The sequence below is a fragment of the Thermobia domestica genome, chromosome 8 (assembly GCF_964235325.1).
Source record: "Thermobia domestica chromosome 8, izTheDome1.hap1.1, whole genome shotgun sequence".
NCBI classification, from domain to species: domain Eukaryota; kingdom Metazoa; phylum Arthropoda; class Insecta; order Zygentoma; family Lepismatidae; genus Thermobia; species Thermobia domestica.
Window position 1 is genome coordinate 153436902 of NC_137461.1, and position 20382 is coordinate 153457283.

The 20382-nt window shown below is 33.5% G+C and overlaps 1 protein-coding gene across 1 annotated transcript in view; it reads left to right on the forward strand.

Moving 5' to 3' along the window:
• LOC145693300 (clavesin-2-like) overlaps window positions 1-20382 on the forward strand; it is a 103849-nt gene that overhangs the window by 50269 nt on the left and 33198 nt on the right. Inside the window, exon 2 of the mRNA XM_081769159.1 lies at window positions 19042-19248. Within this exon, the coding sequence (XP_081625285.1) occupies window positions 19042-19248 (207 nt within the window). The remainder of the gene's footprint in view (window positions 1-19041; window positions 19249-20382) is intronic.

The window sequence follows — 20382 nt, forward strand, 5'->3', positions numbered from 1 at the left end:
ACAGTTAGTGTGCATTGCTACGTCATACAGTCACGTGACACACCTGCAACTTACAAATCTGAAGTTCATTGGTGGAATTCCTGGCCGTTCTTTTGGCCTCTATTTTCAACATTTTCCCCTCCTTCTCCCTCTTTTTATCTTTTTCTGAAAGAAACTCTCTTAGGACAAGAAGGAAAAAAAGTTGTTCAATTGTAAACCATTTAATTACAGTTCCACATTTTTCATTTTAACTATCTATATCTATATCTACATTTATTTATTTATTTATTTATGAATGTCAGGTGAACTCAAGTTAGATCCCACCGTTGTGTATACAATTCACTTCCCCTTTCCTTACAAAACTTTTTCAATTCATAGTATATAAAAGAAATCTTTAAAAATTAAAAATGATGCAGCAATCTTTCAGTTCAGTAATTGTCTGCTTTAAGCCAGTGTTCATTTTTAACTGCTTTCGATTATATATACGGTATATATGTAAACCGCTGATAAATGAATCACTTTAAAGCCGTGTCTAACGTTTTGAGCTATCATCAATTCCCTATATAATAACATGGTGAACTTCTTTCCAAAATGTTATGAAAAATATTTGTCTTATGCAGTTCAAACTTTCTCCAGATGTTAACCTACCCTAATACTATATGTTCACTTTTTTATTTTTAATCTAGCTCTTATAGTTCATTAATATTACATTTTAAAAATAAATGTGACAACGCTGGAAATAATATAAAAATAAACACAAATTCAGGTGTTGGAGAATCACCAGGGTTTCTTTTCTTGCTCGTGAAGTTGCAGATACAATCTCTCCTGATTCATTCACACCATTGTTCCTCACTGACCTTCAAAAAAGTTGGTAGGGGAGGATAACAAGTTATGAAATGAGAAGAGATTGTTCATCTAATAACGTGGAGAGTGTATATCTTCGAAGTTACGTTAATTGACAATCTGATCATATGGTTCGGAAGAAGAAAGAGTTGCGGAAGGCAAGACTGGCTGCTGTCAGAAATGAGACAACCTTATCTGCCTACACATCTTTTTACTTGTATTTTATAACAAGCCTTGTTAAACAGGATGCACTTTCTCCATTTTAATTTTTCGACCATTTTTAAGCCTAAGTCTTGATTTTTGCGCGGTAAAAAAGATGAGACACAACAGAGGAAACGAAAAACTAAAAGCACTATTATGAATATTTTGCTTTCCAAAATAAGGAATCTAACTTAAAAAAATAAAACTTATAACTTTAAAACAAAGATATGGGAAGATGAAAGAACAAATCATGGAATTTCAGACGTGTGCCTAACAGTAATATACAAAATAAATAAATAAATAAATATTACAATATTTCTGAGGATCTAAATCATTTGGACCCAACATTGGCATTCCAAAGATAAGCAAGTGAATTTTTTTTTCACTTGGTTTTGACTGAAAACCTGATTTACAGAATTGATTGTAAAGTTCGGAGGAAAACAATGGTAACTCTAATTTTAAAACCGCTTGAGTTGGTTACAGGGTTACAAGAAACAATAATAACACTCATGTGAGCTGAATTGCGGAAACAATTCAAGATTTTAAGGAAAAAGAAAAAAAGCATACTAAATATGCTATTGTTTCAAACTTGAGCTCTTTCGACAATTAAGCTCACATGAGTGTTATCATTGTTTTCCCGCAAACTGATTCAATAAGAACGTACCAGGCCTATATCGCAGCTAATACTGCACATAGACCCTTCAAACAAAAAACTACGTTACCAAATCGTATATGTAGAATGCAATAAAAATAGTAGCGAGACCAGTGGCGTCTGGTGAATACCTCCAACGGGGGCAACTTCAGAATATGAAATGGAAAGTGGTATAACTGTTGGAATCGTTCGAAAGGACATTAAATGTCATGCAACTTTTAGAGGGGAAACTTTGTCATATCCTTTCCCAGTTAGCCCATAAAATATTCACTATACACTTGGAGAATAATAATATTTATAATAAATAAATGACAAGGCAGAACATAATAAATGATTTTATTAATTTTTGAAAGAGGAAAGGAAAGATATTTTAAGCAGTTAGTTCCCGGCTTATTAATATAACACTTGCGTCAAAGAGAGATCTTCACAGTTCGCTCATCATGTAATTTAATTAGATAAAAGTGCAGAACCAAAATATAGTGCCACTTTTTTCTTTTTCTTTTTTTCTTTTTTCTGGAAAATTTACGTGTAAAATCTGTTAATTCAGAAACGAAGAATTTACTTATGTAGGTGAATAACGTGTAACTCATGTAACTGAGATACAGCGCTAAAAAGTTTGCCCCATCACCATGATATTGTTCTATGTGAACAATGCAATGAACATAAGTATTTAGTAATATTATGGTTAATTTACATTTATGCACTAATAATTATAACAAATATATTCTGATCAGTGGCATATTTAGGGGGCTATCGAACTCGAAGCCCCCTTCCCCCGAAATAATTTCATTATTATTTTTTGCATTATACGCACAACACAAATGCATCTTACTGATTCTCAAGCTCCCCTCCCCCCTCGAAACAAGATCCTAAATTTGTCACCGGTTTTGATAATATTTGAATTGGTATTATAAGCAATAATACTATGTAAGAAGTTCAAACCTGAATTATCACAGAAATAAGAACACGTAAGATCTTAATAACTGTAGTCGTGTTGTCGAACGAAGTTTCAAAGGGTTGACCTCTTGAATGAAAATGTCATAGGTACTTGTTAATTTCCATTTGAAACTAACATCTCTACAAGTGCATTGGCAGTTTATACCGGAAAAGTTTTGTGGCGCAAGAAAACAACAACTGGATATTATATCTTTTTACCTTTTTAAATTCGAGACCAAGCAAGGAACACAACAATTATCGTCCCGTTTTCGAGACGAGAAATTCCTCGAGTCGTGTGGGCAACACTAATTCACCCAAGTCTTGGAACTCAAACACTATTTTAGTGTCACATGATTCATATGTAAAAAAACTACAAATTGATAAAATGATGGTGCGAAAACAATAAAGAGCATTTATCTACGTTTAAAATATACAAGTCATTACACAATTTACTCCAATAATAAGTATGGTTTAGATGTTGTTATATCACACTATTCGTGGACCAATCGTGACGCAGATTTGTGATAACTTCCAGTTGCAATTAAGAAAAACAATTAGATCATGATTTTTTTTACATAAATTAACAAAACAGAAGAATAAAATTTCGAGACAAGAGCGAAAGAAGCCTTCGAGGATCGAGACAAGACAAGACCTATTAAATTTAGTAGACGAGATGAGAAAACCTTATTTCTCGTCTCGTTTCATAGAGAACCTATTTGAACGAAATATATATCACTCTTTCTTTTAGCGACTACCTGGCAGATGGTACATTTCTTTGCATGAATAATCAATGTTATGGTATATCAATCTGCAAGCATATAATCAATCCTTGGGGAATAGAGCACTGTAGAATGCATTAGGTTATTATTTAGAAATGAAATGAAGTCTTTGAGTTTTACGTCCCACACTTATGTCGGCTAGGCTAAAGGATACGGTAATGATCAGAATGAATGAAATGGTGGAATAAAGAAAGTTTGAGCAAACAGAAAATTCCCGGGAAAATCCCTACACATGGTGTTTGTCCACCATAAAGCCCACTTGACGCGAGCTGGAATCGAGCCGGCCACCCCACACACCAGAGGTGAGCTGTCAGAGATATCGAGTAATTTTCGGGAATTGATACAGCGTCTCAAGAATAGGTTATCTTTCTTCCGTTAATCTTACATTCAAACCAGAAGTGGAAGAAATCAACCATTTTCGGTGTTAACATTGATCGCCATAAAACTAAATTGGTAATAGATAACGACAGTTTTCGAAAATCAATTGAGCATCTGAAGAAAAATACCATCTTCACCTGTATCTCTCTATTGAAACAGGAAATGGTAAAACAATTTCACTCTTCAAGTTTCAAGCTCCATAGAGGCCGTCGGAGCTATGTGGATAGTGTATGCGTCTTGTTGAGGGAGACCCTAGTTGAATTCCCGGCGAGTTGAAGCGAGTTTGCTATTCAGTTCACTATACAGTTCAAAACTATTTTTATAAGATGAACACTTCCCTCACTTGAAAGCAACACAGAGAGCTTTTCTGAAACTTTCGTACGTCGTTAGTTCCAATATGCCTCTACAGGTAACGATTCGCCGAGATGTTTACGCAGAATCAATGAAATCTTTATGATCTATGAAGAGAGAGAAAACTGACTTTGCTCTTATCTGCTGTCAATCTGCATTCCATTGGTATCTTCGTCTGCGGGGCCAACCCAAAGTTCACGCACGTGACCTAGCGGGGGGCAGAGAATGAGAGAAACTACCTGCTTAGCCTTCTATCTGCTGTTCTGTGTTGTTGCAACATAAAGACCATAAATTAAACAGCTTTTAAATGGAAGAAAATTAATTTTTAATTAGCGCTCTTTAATATTACCCTAGCAAGAAAAAGTAAAAGTGAACATGCAATATTAATACTAACAATCATTTGGACGAATTTTGAAATGTATAAAATAAATAGTTTTCATAATATTTTGGAAAGAAATATGCCATGTTATTATATAGCGAAATCCCATCGCATTCCGAGTGTTGGACACAGCCTTTTTAGGTCAATAACACACTACATAGATCATATTTTTAAAATCCTGAAAGCTACAAATTTATACCGTTAAATGTATACGACCACACCGATACAATCCACAGTGTCTTAAACTAGCTATATCATTGTAAATGCGTCCAATCACAGGCGTAGCCAGAAATATTCGATAGGAGGAACATGTTACAATGTAACCAATGCCAGTCTCCGACTCGTTTTACTATCCGGAAGAGAGATGGTTGCACATACCTGAAAGTAGTTAGTTATATGAAGCGCAAATCTCATCACAACAAAGAATAACTGAAGTATTAAACATGATAATTTGTAGCAATATAAATAAGGGCGATTATACTATATTGTTTAAATACTGGGATTGTTAGGGTTTAGAATTTTGAATTAGTCATGGAAGCCAATGAAAATAGAGTGTCTCAGCCTGTCATTAATTGAATTAGTTGTAAGGTGAAATTAGATTTTTTAAAAACTAATATTTTTTTCTTTTCTACAAATACAAGGCTTTATTTACATAAAAATTAAAGACAAATTATATAGAAAGAATAACTAATAAAACAACTTTCTGTCATTACACGGGAAACCAAAACCTGAAGCTTAGAACTCTAATGAAAAATACAACTTACATAAAAATCAGGAGAGGTTGCCCAGTTTTTCGTTGTCCACTCATGTCCGAGTCAGGATCTGGATCTGATTCCGAATTTGTATCTGAATGAATTCTGCATGAATGCTTGGTCTCTCCCGCAGTTTTTTATATTTTATAAATTTACATTATTCTGAACACTGAGGTTCTCTTTGTTTTTCTTCTCTCTCTCTCTGTATATACAAGTGTGCAGGTGGAGCATCGACTGTTTTTCTTCTAATGACTTTCAATGATACGTGATCGCCTGATAACCTCATTAACTAATAACTCATTAAAACTTCTAATTTTTTTTCTTCCATTTAATAGATTCCCACCTAATTAACGAAGTATTTTAAGATTTTTAGCAATCGCCATTTCTAAAAAGGATTTTAAAAAAATGATTACTTACTTAACTTTTTTAACATTAGAATAAAACTTATTATGTTTCATAAAATATGATTTTTTAAAAAAAATCTTAAAATTTAACTACAATATGGATTAACCTTAGCCTTCAAAAATATCTACCTTTGTTGTTTTTCATTATTAAAAATGTAAAAATAAAAAATAATCAACAATAGAAATAACAAAAACAGATAATTATCAACAATAGAAATAACAAAAACAGATAATTATTAACACGAAAATTAATTAACAATTAGCTTATCCAATTAGCTTAGTCAAGTGGAATTACCTTATCACAAATTACCTTCCAAGTTTGTCTTTGAAGTTTCTGACTTCAACTTTGCAAACTAATTCGAATAAAGCGGCGGTGATTCGATCCCAGCTCGCGCCAAGTGAACTTTGTGGTGAACAAACACCATGTGTGGGGGTTTTCTCGGAGTTCTCCCGTTTCCTTCCACTTTCTTTTTCATCATTACCGTCTTCTTTAGCCTAGCCGGCACAACCATGAGACATAAAACTTAACAATTTCATTTTTCGAATATACCCTAAAGCGGCAATGCCTTACTTGAATAAAAATTTGGATTACATTATGGGCTGTATAACAATATCAACCAGCTAGCTGGGGGGTGCGGTGGCTCAGTGGTAGAGTGTTCACCTCCGGGGCTTGGGGTCCCTTTGTTGACACCAGCTCGCGCCGTATGGACTTTGTGATGGACAAGCACCGTGCTCGTGGGTTTTCTCGAGGTTCTCCGGTTTCCTCCCACTTTCTTCATTCCGCCATTTCACTCATCTCTCATCAACATCGTTTCCTTTAGCCTAACCGGCATAATCGTGGGACGTAAAACTTAAAGATTTCATTTCATTTCATTTCAACTAGCTAGCTATAGTATTATATTTCACACTTTCATTACATATTTAATATTTTACAAAATTAATTTCGTACAAAGAAAAACAGATGCATTTTCTACATACCTCACTTCATCCCAAGCAAGGTATATGTGTAAAATAACCTTAAGTGCCGAGCCTTGGGTTACCGTTCGAACTCTTCATGGCCAATCAAAACCCAGAATTTTGTCACGCGACATACGTCATTTCAATGTGACTAGAACTAACAGATTTTCTGATATAATCCACCAGAAATCTGATGTAAGGTGTAGAAGTGTATATGTAAATGTGTGTAATGTGCTTCTGTATGTGTGATGAAGGATAGTGCTGTCGTCTGTTTTAGCGTCGCAATTTCTGGTAATACTAGTACCGGAAGTAATTTCTTAACAACTCACATTCCATAATATGACCAAATACAAGAATATACACAGAGTAAGGGTCATGTCACCACAATATCTCCCTCTAAAAATGAAAATTTCGAAAACATGAAAATGTTTCTTCACTAATTTTCTCATTCAATAAACAAAATAAAATAAATATTTACATATCGGTATGTTCGTAAATAATGGCAGTGAGATGAAGCAATGATGTAATAAGGTTAGTAGATGAATGATAATAAAGGTAATGGATCAATATAGGAAACAGAAATCAATTTGATATTCAAATATGAACAATTAACGTATTCTATGCTGAACAACCTTCATACAAAATTCAAATTTAAGGATTTCCAGTAACATTTCCTTGGTTCTCTATACTATATGAATCTTAGGTAGGATATAGGCCTATATGGTCGAAACAATCTTGTGGCCCAGATGGAATTCCTTCTTACGTTATTAAAGCATGTGGAGATGTTCTATGCGAACAAATTAAATTTATTATTAATTTGTCATTGAAAACTAATATTTTTCCTCAAAAATGGAAAGAAACAAAAATAACTCCAATTTTGAAATCAGGTAATTCCAACGTTATGACAAATTATAGGCCTATTTCAATAATTAATTCAATGTGTAAAGTATATGAATACATACTATACGAAAAGGTGTTTAATCATGTGAAAATTTGCATTTCTCCAAATCAACATGGCTTTTTCCCTAACAGATCAACAGTAACTAACTTGTTGGAATTCTCACAGGAGATCTACAATTGTTTTGAAGAAAAGGAACAATTGGATGTAATATATTTGGACTTTGCTAAGGCTTTTGACAAAATAGATCATGAAATATTAATCAAGAAACTTATAACATTCGGATTATCCAAAAATTTAATTATGTTGTTTCTATCTTATTTACATAATAGAAATCAATATGTAGAGTTTCAACAAGAAATTTCTTATCAGTTTGTAAGTTCATCTGGTGTTCCGCAAGGTTCCAATCTAGGTCCTTTGTTGTTTTTAATCCTAATTAATGATTTGCCTGAGGTTGTAGAAAATTCCAATTGTTTGTTATTTGCCGACGATGTAAAGATTTATAAATCAGTTACGGTTGAAGAAGATAGCAAAATTTTTACAACAAAACTTGAATAAAATCATAGATTGGTGTGGTTTAAATAAACTACAACTGAACGTAAATAAGTGTAAAAGTGTAATCTTTAATAGAAAAAACAAATTAGTTAAATATGTATACAAAATTAATAATATCCAAATAGAGAATGTTACATCGATTAGAGATCTTGGTGTAATTTTTGATTGTAAATTAACATTTGGTAATCATTTAGTTAGTGTTATAGACTCAGCAAATAGAACCTTAGGTTTTGTTATGAGAAACACAAAAATGTTTTCACAACCATCAGTAATTATCAAGTTATATGCAACCCTAGTTAGAAGCAAATTAGAGTATGCGTCGGTAATCTGGAGTCCCCACTTTATGAGAGACATCCAAGCAATTGAGGTGATTCAAAACAAATTTTTGAGATATTTATATTATAAAACATTTAAACCAGATTCAACAACTTACTTGTCAGTGTCACTTTTACGCTCGCTATTCAACCTAAGTAGCTTAAAGGATAGAAGAATTGTACATTCTCTTATTATTTTAAGAAATATATTGACAAATAGAATTAATAGCTCAACACTGTTGCTACATATCCCTTTCTATGTACCAAGATATCGTTCCAGAAATCAAAATATCTTTTATATACCTATGTCGAAAAGTTCAACTCATGCACACTCACCTATTATACGAATGCTGAGAGTCTATAATAAATTAAATGATAGGATAGACCTATTTTCAGATGGAAAAGTTAAATTTGTTAAACTTCTCTATGAAATAATGAATAATGACCATGTATGATCTATTATTATTTGTTAACGTACTGATATATATTATATATATATGTATATTATTGTTCTCGTGGCTGGATTGTACATTCTTTCCTTTTTTTAGTATTTTTTCTTTTATTTTTTCTCTTTCCATGTTTTATTTTTCTTCTTTGTAAAGTCATGTTACCATCAATTATGTAAGTCAAGAAGGTATCTTGTGGGTGTATGCCTGTGTACTTTCATATAAATAAATAAATAAATAAATAAATAAATAAATAAATAAATATGTAATTACCACTTTACCATCATCTGTTCTATAACGTAATTTAGACCTATTACTCGTAGGTTTGGATTCTACTGTTATGGGTAATTATATGGTAGCATTTGCGATTTTGTAGATTATCTTTCAAGGAGAACGTAGCCTTCTCTCAAACTTATTTTGCGTAAGTGCAAACCTAATTTTGTTCACATTGAATTTCAATATACAGTATTTTGTCTTTAAATTTCGTGTTTTTCCATTGATTCATTGTTATTTCATATTAAAATTTGCTCGTGGATTTCTCTTTCAGTAGATAAAGTACATTTTTTTCTAGTAATTTTATCTATATGTATTGTTATATAACTTTTTTGTAAGTAATCTCTAAATCATTGGATTTCTGTTCTCTTTTCCTAAATATTACCATCTTACACTCTAAGCAGAAGAAATTAAATTTTTCTTGTGGTGACAGTGTCGTAAAGTTAACTCTTATTGACATCAGTCACCATTCAATTTCAAACGCACAAGTGGAGTCCATCGGACTCTCATAATATATATTTACTTTTTTTACATTTAATTACAGAATCTTACATATAGCATAATGTTTTATAAAGTATTAGTTGGTAATGTTTTATAAAGTATTTATGCCAGTCCAAAGTGTATATTCTAACAATTATTATGCTACAGTTTGCTAGAAATACGAGGTGCACCCGGAAAATAAGATTCTCTAGGCGGTGTACACAAAACAGACACAATGACCTTGAAACATTTATAGACACAGATACAGCACAGGTGACACTACTTTTTCAACATATTCACCACTTGAATTCAGAAACTTGCCATATCATGAGATCAACTTTTGTATTCCGATGTCCTAAATGTCAGTCGCCTGGGAGTAAAACTAGTGTATGATAGCCGTCTACAATTGTTCATCACTATCAGAATGATTAGTGAACAGGCAGTTCTTGAGACCTACGAAGATATAAGAAATCTCTAGAAGCTCTCCCGTATATGGTTCATGTGATAACCGATCTTCTGCGGTCATTCCATTCCTACGTCTTTAATCACCCACTGTATCGCCCCGATCTGACTCCGAGCGATTGTTTTACAAATTGCAGTAAATTCTAGTGATAAAGTGTTGTGACAAATGCTCAATTGGAAACATGATTAATACATAGCAGAAGTAGAACACAATTTTCGTTCACATTATGAGCAACATAAAATGATTTGTACTTGTAGTTTATTCATAGTGCCACACAGTAATTATACGTGTATGGTTACCCGAACGTAGGTATTTCAATAGCTATTCAATTTCGCATATACCCCCAATTCAATCTTCCTCTCTTCTGTTCTTCTCTATCTATACTTTTATATATATTTATATATAAATAGATAAATAAATAGAGATTGAGAAGGAAAGAAGAGAGAAAAAGAGAAAGATTGAATAATTATTGAGATCGCTATGCTCGGGCAAACATAATATTATTATAATATATTATAACTGACTTACAGACATTAACAAAGTAAAAGTGAGCTTTTTAAACTGTTAGGATATAAGGTCTATTGGATCTACGTGGTGTGCTTAAATCACAATTAAACAAAATTGTTAACAGCATCAAAACTAAAAGGACTACATGCAAATTCAGTGCGCAGATATGGTATCCGAGTAGAAGAATACATATAGTACTAAAAGTGTAAGCCTACTAGTAAGAAGGATATATCATATATGTGTGTCATCATTACGGTTAATTTTCCTCTATTAATACTGAAATGTTTGTAGACTACGTGTTAAATAATGTTAACAGTTGAGTTTACGAAAGAAGCCTCTGAGAGTAGTACAATTTGAATCTATCAATACAATCTGAAATATTTACATTTCTGTACAAGTTTCTGCACATGTAAATATTTCCGCTTATTTTCTGAGTTCATTATGTCTCTGCGTGCGTGAAACAAAAGAGAGTAGGTCTATGTACGGTATGGTCGTACCATTTTATCATCCGCCCTTCTGGAGCCGCCAGTGATATATATATATATACAGTGGCGGATCCAAGATATGATCAAGGAAGGGGCTAAGCCATATTTTGCCGTTTTATCCAGTGTAAAGCTGGATTGAAGCCCATTTTATCCAGTGTAAAACAGCGTCAAGTATATATATAGAGTATTAGAGTGCCTAACGAATCAGTCAAGCTATATCGCTTGGAAAGATGTCATAAAAATAATGTTTCGTCTCGAAAACTTTTCTCCCTCTATTGGATAAGTACTCACTCATCTCGCCTCGTCTAATGGCCACTTTTGATGAGATAGCCGTATTTCACGTTGTCACTGGTTTTCAGCCAGTGTTATAGTGACAGTTCGAGACTATTTTCTTAAGTAATGCTAAACGTAATTTGCAGTTTTTAGAAAAGAGATTAATCTGTTTCTTTCATTATTCACATAGTTTGGAGTCATAAGAAAGAAAAAAAGACATGTACTCCGTTCAGTAATCTTTCGTACAATTTTAAGTGTATGAAAAATGCTTCAATAGATATCAATTCCTTCTGTTAATCCGTTTTTACACAAGATGAGATGACTCAATATCCTCAACCTTTCATCTATTTGCCACGAAACAAAGGAAAATGCATAGGGTCACGTAAACTATAAAAGCTCACAACTTCTCATCTCTATTTTGAGTTACAAACAAAGATAAATATGTATCATGATGTAAGATTACTGCTCCCTCGTAGTTTGAACCGGATATTTCGCAACATTTTATGAAAAAGATGCATTTACGTTTTAAGATTGATTCAAAAGGTTTCGCTGCACTCTCAAACCAAACGCGATTTTGACAATGAAATGAATTGTAAAATTAAGTTTTGTGCCACGGACTTTGTAGGTCGGGTACAGTCTCAGTCACGAACTCACCATCTTCGTGCTAGGGCTATTAACTTCGCGGCTCCCTTGATCAATAAAATACGCCGAAATACTGCAGCAACAGAGGCTTATGAATTCTCGTATGTAAGAAATGTGAATATTAAGAAGCACGCTTATAATTTTTCTGCAGCCGAACTAGATTTTTTTTTTTAATATTGATTTTTCCATTGTACATATGCCAAGGAAATTTATGGAATTTAAATGGAGAAAAACGTTTTGAATGTAATTCCTCTAAATAGCCACTTCCCACAAGAAATAATACATTAAATATGAATAATACAGATGAATAATACATTATTATGAATTCATTGTGTTTGAAGATATGTAATGAGAGTGTTTGCTGTGATAGAAACAATCGATACACGACTAGAAATGTTTAAAGGGAACTTAATACAACCTTGAAACTCAATTCGGTTTTAAATTATATTTTAAAGTAAACACCCACCTCCTAAAACTTCTTTTAGCTCATTGACTACACACTAGTACAGCGTTTCCCAACCGGTGTGCCGTGGCACACTGGTGTGCCGCGAGGAAATCGAAACAAAATTATTAATTCTATAGCAACCAAATTGCAAGACATAGGAAAAAATTGTACATTTTTGTATTTCACATTGGAAAAAATTACTGTAATTGTAATATATTATTCTACATGTATTACTGTGTAACAAGAAATTTTTTATCAAGTCTATTTCTTTGCAAACCAACAACAACATTGATTTAATAGGGCACCAATACTTTTACGGGGCGACACGTCGTTTACTCTTTTGCAACACTTCTTTTTCTTCTTGTTCGTTCGGTGCCCTCTTGCTATTAGCGTCCGAGACAACGTCCCCACTCGCCGTTCCGTAGCTATGGCTCTGATTTGCGGTAAATTAGTGGCACTGTTATAACGGATATCACTCTTTGTTAAACAACTAGCCGATCAAGTAGGAGAGACTGTGTAGCAAATGTCCGTTGCTATAGACCAATTTCGTTATGAGCAAAGATAGAAAAAAATGGAAAGAAAGGAAGGTTGTTGGAAATAGGTGATTTTCAATCTCGAATGGCGAAATTTTGCAACTGTATCAGTTGTTTGGATTCCACATAGGTAAAGGTGCCTTACGTTAAATGAGAAAGGAACGTTCCCAGTCCGGCTTTCTAATCGAACGGGACATTAAGGTACGCAAAGAGAACACGTGGTACGTGCTCATTGTTATGTAACAGAACCTAGAATACCTGGAATCAATTTCCCAACAATACTGTATTATTGATATGATGATTGCCCAAGGGAGCAAGCACCCTGCTGAACTAGACGTTACTTTTTAATTTAACATAGGGCATCTTACCAGTGTGGACTTCACCGCAAAATTCCACCATTTTGGATCGAAGACCACTCTATTTTCAGTAGCATTACTTTCTTTTCTTTTCTTTCTCTCCTTTTTGTAGCTAGCTTTACTCATAACGGAGTTAGACTATGGACTTGCACTTTTTGATACACCTAGTATACGAACGAGAACAGTTATATCATATCGACACTACCTATAAAGCATATAAGTAAAACAGAAAAACGAGAAAGCAAAGAAAAAAGAATTATATTTGTGTTTCAGAAGCCAAAAGTGCTTCAAATCAATTTCATGCAGCATCTTGTATAATCCACCAATTTTACCATTTACAACCGGCCAGCTTTGTAATAGGATTTGCAATACCACATTATCTCTCTTCACACATAAATTCAATATATATATATATACGAGGCGCATTATTGAAATAAATTTCAATGGACTGTATAATAGAAGACTAACAACAGAAGGAAATGATTTTATTACTGTGAAGGTATTGATCCACAATCTACTTTTCAACATATGCTCCAGCCTTTTTGAGGCATTTGTCATAACACAGCACCAGCTCTTGTATCTCTGAGCCAAGAAATTTTGCTTCCAAGGGCTGAAACCAGTATGTCACAATAGTCAACAATCAGCGGCACTATCGAAACATTATCCGGGCAGAAATCGCTTCAGGTGGATGAACAAGTAGAAGTCACTAGGTGCGAGATCTAGGCGGTATGGCGTAGTTACGTTAGACATTCCTGTTTCATCCTCGGTGACGATGCGATCGAGATACTTTCCACGTTTCTAGTTGTAGAGCAGCAGGGGGGTCAAAGTGGACACTAGGCACTTCTACTTGTGCTTTATTGTTAGTTGTTTTGAAACCCATCGTGTACTTTTAAAACTGCAGTCGCTGCCCGACGATCTCATGTAGCAGGGAACGGAAGATCTGCTTAAACTTACATGAGAGTTTGCACACTGTGAACTGTTGGTTATGCGGAATTACTCGCTGTACATTTTCCACCAATTTAGGCGTGGTCGGCCACTATGATGTTTACCGTGAACGTTGGTGTGGTCTACTGTTAGTTGTCTGTACCATTTCCTGACCATACCTTCATTCATGACATCTGGTCCAGACATTTCACACAGCTGTCGGTAGACCTCTGAAGCTGACTTCTTAGCGTGGAGAAACATGATCACTGCAAATACCTTGCATTCAGCGGTAGACTGTATGTACGCGGCCATGTTTACTGTGTCACAGTTCTTTCGCCACTGACCGCACAGAAATGCGCTTGCGCCGGATTATGGCTACGGTGCACCTCACTCTTGCACAAGCGCGTCTTACTCTGACCACGCGTGCCATCTTGGAACACTTTCCGTACTTACTTCCTGGATGCAACGTCTAGAATGTCACTCTCGGCAAAAATGATTTTTATTTTATATTTTAAATCCGTACATTTAATCCATTTGCTTTTACCATATGAAGTAATAATATCACATAGAGCAACGAGCATGGTGTAATCGGTATGACGTCTACCAATCAATCAGACGGTGAAAGTTTGATCCCGTCCCCAATAGGGATGGTATTTGTTTTCCGTTCTATCCTCATTTCAAACCGAATTAGAAGTTCATAAAACCTTTGAAGATGAATACTTGGGAAGCCTGGGAAGTAAAGATGGCCTGAATACTATGTTAACTACATTATCTATGAACTCAAGAAAATGTGGAACCTTATGTCTACACTGTCCGTAGCCACTTCAGTCTGTTCCCAATGGGACTCGCATTTTACCTTTACCATTCTGGGTGCGATTCCGGTCGGAGACCGCAAGAAATTTGAACGCATTATGGAGGTTCGAATTCTACCTTAAAGCAGCAATATGTCTCTCAAGGCCTCGGTGCTGAAAAGAAACGCTAAAGTTCAACAAACAAACAAACAAAACTTTACCTTTACCTAGTGTGATCATGTTATAAACAATGTACATATCTTCTACAAACAAAATGTGAAATAAAACAGTATTTATTGTGTAGTTACAAATATAATAAAGCAATGTTACATAATGAACATATAATTACATTACAATAAAAATTATGGTGTTCTGCAGTGACAAAATCTATTACAAAATAAAATTTTCGTTCATAAAGAAACGATACAATAAAGAAATCGGGACAATGTTTTGTGTTTATAAAACGGGACAATCCCATTTAATTAGATACTGTACATGGTCACTCTCCTTTACCTTACTTAATAGTATACCTACTGCGTTGTATTTCATTGTACATAAACTGCAAAATTGTAGATCATAGAAAAAAACGTTCTAAAGAAACAAAAACATGTTGTGTAGGAGGCAGAAGAAATATAAATCATGTTACAGATGTAGAATGAACAATGGGAGCAACATAGCTTCAGTAACTAGAAAATTGTATATCGATTGAATTTATGAGTGTATAAAGTGTATGTGTGTTGTTGTCTACACGCAGGTACTTCTAACTGGGTCAAGGGAACAATGGAATTATTTCGTGCAACAATCGTGTCGAGCAGCAAAGATTAGAAGAATATTAGCTTTTTCAGTTTCTTTAATATTACAAATTGGTCTTTAACAAATATCGAAAATATTATTATTATTATTATTATTATTATTATTATTATTATTATTATTATTATTATTATTATTATTATTATTAATAATAATAATAATAATAATAATAATAATAATAATAATAATAATAATAATAATAATAATAATGGGTTAATTTTCTAATAAACAAATATTTTTCTCATATTTGAACACTAGCAGAATGCCGGTTCTACGTACAGAAAGAATACGTTTGTTTCATTTTGGACATGAAGAGCACCACAACTGTTACCAATCAACTTAGGGACTCCAAAAACGATGAATTGGACACAATTATCGGTCATTTTCAATTATTTTTACCCGTCACCATCCCAATTAGGAGTACTAATGGGGGCTGAATTTGGATTTAAACGGCATCGGAAGTGTAACTGTCCATCTCAGCATCCCCGAAAACTATGGATTTGACTCTAATATCGGTCATTTTCGATCACTTTTATATATATCTCCCTCTCCCTCCTCTAAATTGCACCGCCAAAGTGGAATGATAAAAAAACATTCCAGGCCCGAAAATTTGATCGAGATCGCTCGGGTAGTTTAAGAGTTATTAAGATCACAAACAATATATATATATATATATATATATATATATATATATATATATATATGTTGTCCAGACGTATCTAGACCAAATGTTGAGCTTCAGATTTTGATAAGATTCTCCAGGGTAAGTTTTCTAATTTTCTTTTACCCCATGAAATTAGGGCAGTTTTACGGAGGGTGAAAATAAAAAAAAACAATAATAATGAGATTTTCTTAAACTTCTTGACTAACGATTTTGTTTATATTTTAAAAAACAATATTTAATTAACTCTTTGGCTCACCAAGTTGATTAACACACAGCGAGACGGTCTGTCATCCATGTCTCTTTTTTTCAGTTGTAGTTTTCTACCGACAGATGAAATGTCGTTTGAAAGATGAAGAAACGATCTTTCGAATGGTGTGTTATACTCACGTCTTGTGAAAGTAGTATGCCAAAGGGTAATTTTTAGGGTATAGGTAATGGTAATGGTATAGGTAATTTTTCTGGGAAAAATCCAGAAGCAATAGTTTAGTCTTGGGAATGAAATCTTTACAGACGATTTATTTAAAAATAAATAAATAAAAATAAAAACTGAGGCGAGCTTGTTACATTTTATAAATAGAATTTCATTAGCAACCCTACAGTATGACATAAAGTATAAATTAGGTTTATCGTCACCAACTTAGAGCCGGGACGGGACCACAGCGTACGGCAGCGAGGAGTCTATACGTCCTGCTACCACGCGATGCAGTATACTGTCAGCGTTTGTTTATCAAAGTGTCGTGTATTTGAGCACATGTTGAAAGTAAAAAGTACAGAGATGCAAAATATTGCGATTGCTAACTTTTTCCAGGCACAGAGTCGTGATCATACAGTGACAGCATTCCATTTCAAAAACCAAGGAGTGTATTTGAGAAGGATTTATCGAGTCATCAAATGCATCTGCAAACCCCTAATGATGTCCGATATAACAAATTCATGTCCTCAGCCAACAGTATGTAACCAGAGAATGCTAATTAAAACAAGGAAGTTGTTTGAGAAACAATGAAACCCATCAACGTGACAAGCTGCTACAAAACTGAATATTTCACAAGTTTCCGTGATGACAAATGAGATCACAGTCGGAATTCCATCCTGTAAAGAACAAAAGAAGGCAAGGACTAAACCTAAAAGAAGATGCTGGTAAGGCGAAGGAGAATTGTAGAAACAAACCACACCATCGGAAGGCACCTTTTTCTTCATCATTGATGATAAGATAAGGGTCCAATGGGATGCCTTAGGGATAAATAGCAATAAACATGTATGTCTCCATTGTACCAGATACATAAACGTCTATAGAAACAATTTTACAACCGAAATTCGTACACATTTTCAAAGAAGACAATCGTGTGGCATGCAATGTCACAGATTGGGAGAGTGTCTGCGAAAAATTCTGTTGTCATGGTTGCGTAGTCTGAACATTACCGACAATATTTATTTTGATTCAACAAGGTATCATCTCAAATGTTAGTTTTATGCGACTGTAAGAACTCACAATTAAATGGTGACCATTTCGGAAACGGTGTTCCATACAAAAAAGGTTTTTTCCTTCAAAGTTGTTTCTTTTTCCATGATCCTGTCAGTGGTATATCAAAAGACATATTTCCTCTTTTAAAATTTTCGAGTGACCACCCAGTACTCTACGATAGAGGGTCCTGTGGAAAAAATAATACTCTCAATTCAATGCACACTATGACATTTTAATGTCTCATTTTTTGTTTCATTTTTTTATTTTCAGCCGTTTATGGGTTATACAGACTCGATGTTTTATCTGATAAATCCTATTATGTATATATGCATAAAGTGAAACACCCACCGCTGCTGGCTTTCTTTACTTAGTGGACGTATTGTTTGGAATTAAAATGAGATTTTTGGAATTAAAATGAGATCTTCCACTTAGGTTGAGATCCTAAAAGACAAAATTACTTTACTTTCACATTCTGCTGGACTTTACCCCCAAATTTCCCGTCTTATAATTTTTGTGAGATGTAAGAAGAAAAAAAAAACGAGTTTATGAAAGAATCATTCTTAATTGCATACTATAAATGTAAAAGAAAAGAAAACAGGAAACTTTACGAACCAAACAATCATTCTTAATATATATATATATATATATATATATATATATATATATATATATATATATATATATATATATAAGTTCATAACTAACAAGTGCTCAGTGAATGTTAATTGGATTAAAGGAACTATTGCGTTTAAACTTGCATACAGACAGAAAGCAGACGTCATGACACTCTACATTCATTGATGAAGCAACTAGTTACACTTTAATACTTTGAATTAAAAAAAAAAGTCACGAATTAGGCTCGCGCGTATGTTTAGTTAGTTTTTATTTTATTTTTTTAAAAATTAAGTGTATGTTTTGCTATCATGTATGGTATATGGAATATAAAAGGATTAAAATGAAGTCTTTTTAAATTATTTTGCACCAAAATTTTGTTAATTTAGTTTGTGCTAACGATTTTATGCAGTTTTAGAAGATAACAAAAATAAAATAAATTAATAGATAAAATACCGTTAATGTTGAAATTTTATTTTGAGTGCTCTTCTTTATAGAGCCTTCCGAAATGCCAGCAGAAGAGGACGTTATATCTTCAGCCATCGCATTGGCGCAGCAGAATGGGGAGCCACCTGTTGTTGCTGGAAGTAAATACTACGAAGAGCAGCTTCCACCTGAATGGTCACAGAAAGCTGAGGCTGAACTCAATGAGAAACCGGAAAACGTGCAAACAGATATTGAAAAACTCAGGAACCTTGTCCTTGGTAAGATGTTTGTATTATTTATAACTCTCCAGCTCGTCTACTTTATTCACGTTGTTCAGTTTTGCTTTACTTTTATTTATTTATTTATTTATTTATTTATTTATTTATTTTTATTAGTTTGTAAAGTAGCCTATTCGTAATAACTAATAGTTCGTAATATCTTAGAAACTTAATCAGTTAAACCTTAGAGAGGATCCAATCATTTGATTCTCTTGGTCTTAGGTTCAATTCCCGAAGGGAATAAAAAATTTTCGTTTTTGATAAAGTATCTTGTAACAGATGAAGATATACTTGAATTACGAAATCGTCAATACTTTTCTACAAAGTTAAAAATATAGATGTTAGAATGTCACTTTTTCTTTTAACCTTCGGACCACTTAATTTTTCATTATTACTGTAAATTCCCCTTTTGAATAAACATTGTGCTTTTCTTTGTCTTAATATATGCACATATCTATGAGATTTTGTGTCAATTTTCTCACGGAGGAGTTGGTATTATTTGAGGAGAAAGGCGAAGGGTTAAGTTGTTGACAAAATTAATGGTAGTAATTGTATATTAATTAAAATACTTAGACAAATTTGAACCGCCACTGAGGTGAATCAAACACGTAAACAATTATGAATAAAATACAACAAACAACGCTTTACGTTCAGGAACGTACAACTCCTCTATAAAACGTCAAACTTTCCTATGCTAGAATTCAAAGAACCTGGAAAAATGAGTAATACATTTCCTTAGAAATTAAATTTTAAAAAACTAGTTAAAAAAGTCTTTCTCGTAACTATTCTGATTTTAAATTCATGGAGTCTGATATTGCAAAATATACATAATAGCTACCGTTATGTTTACCATAAGTTTTCTTAAATTGGCAGTGCCGCACACCGTAACTCAGCAAAAAACAGTACGTTGTTGCAAACAGTTTCCAACGACTAGATATAGAAAAAATTAAATATATGTATAGGGGGACGTAGATTCGAGCGTATATTTAGTGGTACAAAAATCTAGTCTTTGCATAAAGTTTATTACCACAACCATGGAACAGGTTAATTTGTTTATCGAACAGAGAATACTGCAAATGAATTACATAAACCACATATATAAGAGTAATAAGAGGTACAATTGCTTTAAACTTT